Genomic DNA, 5,611 nt, shown 5'->3' with positions numbered 1-5,611 from the left:
TTTTGATGTTTGTTTGACGTTTTCTATCGTTTCACCATGAAAAAGCTTTTCAAATTCAATTTTTGATATGACATGTCCAAAAAGACTTTTCGCCAATGATGTATTTATCACATGAGAATGACATTTCAAAAGTCCGTTTCATCTTTTGCCGACGACGCGATCTAACTGTCGCCTGGCACCTAAGGGTATCTTTTGAACATCTTTAACCAGGTTTTTGGGTACCCCGTTGAAAAGCGTCCAAAACATTCAGCACGAGGAATATGTTCCAAATACGCTCTCTAGTGAGGTTTTCTTTTTCTTTTACTGATTCGTTTCCAGGATTTTTCGTTTGCTTCATTTCCAAGCTATACTTTTTTGGTTTCGCCCTCAGCATATTGCATTTTGATGATATCAAATATTACATACTTGTGTTGAAATTCAACCCTTATCGAAATTGTCTGCCGAAAATATCGCTAAAATTTAATTTCTTCTACACGGAAACTCTCTCTTCGGTTCGCACCACGATTATGCGAGGTACACCTTTGCGGACCAAAACTCTTCAGTTTTTCCACTGAATTCTAAATTGATACCGGCAATGTCTGACGATTACTTCTATGGGCTTTGTTTTGTTTCTGACCTAGCAGCGAAAGGCCAATCGACGAATTCGTGGGCTAAATTCGCCGTTTACCCGGTCAAATCAAGACCCCGCGTAACAAATTAAGTTAGTAGTACTATACAAAGTATTTTACTCCATGTATCGTAGATACAGTAGCTAGCTAGAACACAAGACATGAAATGAAAAAAAATGAGAGAAAACCACAATTCTTAAAAACACAAAAAAGACATTGGCCAAAATCCTGTTAAAGGCGTCTGTCTACTCAAATTGTCGTATCAGTAGGAGATAAAACCATACCAAGCCGACAAAACCATGATTAGAAGATATTAAAACATTTTCTTCAAAAACAAAAAAAATTTATCTTCTCAAAACTTTTTACTGATATATTTTCTTTCTTCATCTATCTTCGTTTTCATCTTTCGAAAATATTAACCCTTGTATTGATAAAAATAGCAGATACTGGATTTCTTAGAAGTTTAACAAAATCCAAATATGTTTCTGTAAGTTTCGAACACTGCCTTAGAAAGTGAAGCCTACAAGACCTTCATTTATTTTCTCCTTGAATTTTTTCTTTCTCTAAAAATTTCTTTTTAAAACAAAAATACTAAAGTATGGGTGAATCTAATACAATATTTTTATATATGATACAACATTATGAACAAAAATTTCCTTTTTACAACATCCTGACATGAACAAATATTTTACACTTTTATAAACCGAATAAATTTAATGTTTATCTCCCGTTAATAATGATACATTCCGTGTGAACCGAAATGCCCCGGTAGGCTATTACCGCCAGCCGATACTGGTCGCCCGTAAGGCGTATACCGAAGTCCAGAAGGTGCGGAAGAGCCGTAAGGGTAGCCGGGCATAATTGAACGTGGTGGTGTTTTTCGTGGGTTTCCACCACACGGGCACCCGTGGATGTTACAAACACCCGGTTGGTTGTGAGGTGATGGGATGGGTCCGTGTGTTGGCGGTAAGGGAGACAGCGCCGTTGACGCACGTGATTCATTCTCGTTGTTACGTTGTTGTTGAAGAGACGTGTGCGTACGTAAGTGTTGATAGAGTTCTTCGGGTGTTACAAAACTGCTCCCGCACTGTTTTCCTTCGAATACCCAGTTACAGATGTGTTGTTTTGGTTTGGTGTGTGGTGAAAGTCTATTTTTAAGAAAGTAAGAATCGTAAGCGGCCACGCTTGGTGGAGGTGGTGGGTAGGGTCCCTTATGCGGACCAGCTGGTGAACTGTGCGTACATTGATGTACGAGAGCGGGATGAACGAAGTTTTGTAAGGTTTTCGGTGGAAGTTTAGTACAGTTGGTGCATGCTGGATCACGGCATGGCATACCGGGCGGTGGTGGAAGTGGAGCTCCTTTGTGTGGCGGAGGGTGGTACATGCCAGGTAGTGGTGAGTGTCCGATGTGACATTTGCTGTCCCCATTGCGACACATAGCGCATGCGCAGGGTGGTGGAGCGGCACCATGGCGGACGGGTGGTGGATGAAGATCGCTGTGTACGCTGTGTGGTGGTCGACCTACTGTTTTACATTGTAGACAGTCAGCATGGTTATGGTTTGGTCCATGGTGTGGTAACATGTGAACCCTCGGAGGGAAATGTGGTAACGGTGGAGACACCGAATGACATTTCAAGTCTCTGTTCATTTTCTCTTGGTATTTAGCGTATTCATCAATGTCTTTAGAGCTAGGTGGTGTAATAATGGATGTTTTTTCAGCCGGTCCTCTTATTGGTGTGATACGTACTGGGCTATTTGGTAAGGACGCTTTTGTGGAAACTATGTTCGCATTTGAGACGAGAACGGGCGGTGATGAACGCATTGTAGAGGGCGGTGGTGTACGTTTATCGTCTAGTTTATACGGTTTAAAGGATGACTTCTTCGTATTGTCTTGTGATGGCGATAATTTGCTCAAGATGGTTGGTGTGGTCGTTGTTGTTTTCAAGTCTTTCTTTTCGGCGTCTGTCTTTCCGATGCTGCTACAAGTTGCTGCTAGCAATGCTAGTGGCGATGCTTTGGATTCTGTTGTCTGCATTCAAAAGAAAAGAAAATTCGAAAATTAAATAATCGTGTTGAAAGTTGATGCTCTCTCCTGGCAACCTTGATTGTTCTATTGCGTGAAAGTTCTCAAGTGAAGTATATAGATGTGATCTATATATGTTGCCGGCTATGAAAACTGTTTACTTGTGATATTTTCGACGACATAGATTCAATAAATTTGTTTGGACAGAACTGTTGCAAAAGCAGTATCATGTTTGTGAGTTTCTATTCATATCTTTTCATAATATTTGGAAAACATGTTTGGGAAATCAGTTGGTCACAAATGTCAGGTGTATTGTAAACGATTGGAACAAACTAGATTTCAAACATTTGATGCCCCCTAACGATCAACTAGACATCATAAACAAAAACAAATTTTCTTGTTTTGAGAGAAGAAGTGAAAACATTGCTTTCATGCTCTCACGAAAAAATCAAATTAGAAAATCAGTCAGGTTTGCAAAATAATTGAAAACGAAAAAGCTGCTTTTTGTTAGGTTTGCGTCTACTATCTCTGCTATCATATCCCTGACATAGTTTGCCAGGCTAAAAGCGTTAAATCTAATCCCTTACCGTGATGTGCGGTTGTAAATATTCTACGTGAACTGGTAAACGTTGATGTGCAATCATCTTCTTGTTATCAATACCAACGATTGAATTGTTGTTCAGTATACTTGAACTTGTCTTTGCACTGTAAAAAGAATCGTAGTAGTTTTTCTTGTTATAGAGTTGAGATTTGTCTTCACTGCTTCGGTTGGAAGGTGAAAAGCGACTTGTTTCGCTGATAGTCATGGTGTAACTAAAACCCAAACACACAACTGAAGTCGAATTAACTTTGATAGCACTTCAAAGGAAGCCGATATAGACAAAAAAACATAATGCGCTGAGCCAGAACGCGTATTCTGTCAATTACTTCAAAACTCGTATAGAAAACCGATATCCAATCAATTGGCTAATCGCCTCACTCTCTCGTCTCTGATTGGTCAGTTGTTTCTTTCTCTTATTTCCTATTGGCTTATCAGTTAAACAATAGAGTCTGTCAATAATAATGATTAGAATAGGCCTGTGATAATTTACACCCCTGAGTAGAGCTGTAGAATGGGCGGGATATAATTAACTTCCAAGTCGCCAACTATCTGAGTAGTAGACAGTACATCAATAAACGACTTGTCATAAACTGTCAATCAACCGATTGGATTACGACTTCTAATAAAAAAGGAAAGTTCAAATGCCGAAATAAAAACATTCCTTTTTTTCTTACAACAAGACTGCGCGAATCAAATAAGCTCCCTTCTCTCTTTATATCTGAAATTTTCTGTCTGTCGCGCGCGGACGAATACAAAAAAACTTTCATTTATCAAGATGAGAAATCTCCAAGATATAGACCAAGAGGGTCTTTTTTCACAGGCTTAATGTTTTGTAGTTTTAGGGTTACACGGTTTATGTGACTTTGCATATACCGCTGAAAAGACATGTTTATCTGTGATGTATTTTTCTTTGAAGTTTTCTTGTTGGCATTCGTCTCTTACTTATATCTTAGGCTTGTGAATATATGCGGGCGGTAAAGAAATTCAAATTTCTATGTTTCACTGTTTTAACTTTTTAGAGTGTTTAGGTTTTGATTTCTCCCCTTCCATGAAAAAATCACATACAGTAGCTTAAAAATGAACCCTTCAAAATTTAAAGCCCGCCAAAGCTTTAAGGTTTGGTTCGAGATGAGATATGAAAAAAAATACAGTTGATTTTAAAGTGCGGCTTTTTTCTTACTTTCGCGCGTAAAGTTTCCCCGCAAATGTTTCTAATGTGTTTGATAACTCAAATATACTTTGTAACGTAAAAAAGGATCAAAGTTGATAGGTAAATAACAAATTTAAAAGAGATCTTTTACCCACAAAGAAAATCTAGTTTGACTGTCAACTTTGATAAGTTAACCTTACCAATAGGGGTCTAATTTTATGAGCAACTATCTAATAAAGCATAGAAGATCAACGCAGAATTTTTCGCCCAGCCTTCTTTTTCAAATTTCAATTTTTCTTCATTATGTTGATGTTTTCTTAAACAAGTGGGTAACATTTCTTAACACAACAATTTTTTCTCATACCATTTCAAACTTCAATCAAATCACCCAGTTGAGATTTTTTCATCTTCTTTTTTCTAAGACTTTAACATGTCAACCCTCTTTAAAACTGAGCAACGTGAAATCTGTGACCTAAACATAAAATCGTGGCCAAAAAAGAAGTTAAGTACAGTATTTGGTCGGTGATTTCAAAGAACTGTGTCTTGGCAACAATTAGTCTATCTTTCTTTTTAGATCAAATTTCCTCTTCCCTGTTAAAAAGGGGCCCATGTACACTCCAGTAAACTTTTTATTGAGCCTCAGCTCTTCTCATCTTTGGAACATTTAGCCTGTAAATTGTAATTGTTCCCATCCTCATTTGAAATTTAATGTTTAAAAATTGTTCTCCAAAACCGTCCCCACTGGATTTTTTAACCTTAGTACAATACAATTTCTACCACCATTGGGATTTCAATAGGAATTGTTATCCCCGCTGAGGAAGACGTTCCACCGGGGCTGTGAGACAGGGGTGTTTTTATCTTTCGAAACGTGGTTAGACATCAGTAGGACAACAGTTTTAGCCTTATTTGCTCTTCTTTCAGAAGCTTTCAACATTGCCCCACTCGAAAGGCACCTCCTCAAAAAGAATTCTTTCGAACTTTCAAGCACATAACATATTCGTTTTCATCATAAAATTCCAAAAATAGTGGAAGTTTACTGCAGTTGTCAATCATTTTAAGAGTCTATCGGCTCATTATAGATATTATGTTTCAACATAGGCTTTACAACTCAGACCATATTGTCAAAGAAATAGAAAACAGAACAATGAATTTGATTGAAGAGGTCATGACGGAGAACTTTTGTCCGTTTTTTTTAAATCACCTTCAAAACAAAAAGGGGTCACTTTCTT

At 37.9% G+C, this 5,611-nt stretch overlaps 1 protein-coding gene across 1 annotated transcript; it reads right to left on the bottom strand.

The window, feature by feature from the left end:
• Window positions 1–1,138: 1,138 nt before the first annotated feature.
• Window positions 1,139–3,522, bottom strand: LOC136815307 (zinc finger protein 703-B-like). Its single transcript, XM_067071749.1, has 2 exons — window positions 3,219–3,522; window positions 1,139–2,637 (listed from the first exon to the last, which is right to left on the bottom strand). Exons 1-2 carry the CDS (start codon window positions 3,435–3,437, stop codon window positions 1,339–1,341), a joined length of 1,518 nt encoding a protein of 505 aa, XP_066927850.1. The 5' UTR covers window positions 3,438–3,522; the 3' UTR covers window positions 1,139–1,338.
• Between the last annotated feature and the right edge of the window lie 2,089 nt (window positions 3,523–5,611).

The sequence above is a fragment of the Clytia hemisphaerica genome, unplaced genomic scaffold, assembly GCF_902728285.1.
Source record: "Clytia hemisphaerica strain Z4C2 unplaced genomic scaffold, Clytia hemisphaerica genome assembly, whole genome shotgun sequence".
NCBI lineage: Eukaryota > Metazoa > Cnidaria > Hydrozoa > Leptothecata > Clytiidae > Clytia > Clytia hemisphaerica.
Note: the sequence above shows the minus strand (reverse complement) of the source record. Positions and strands in the feature narration are given on the sequence as shown.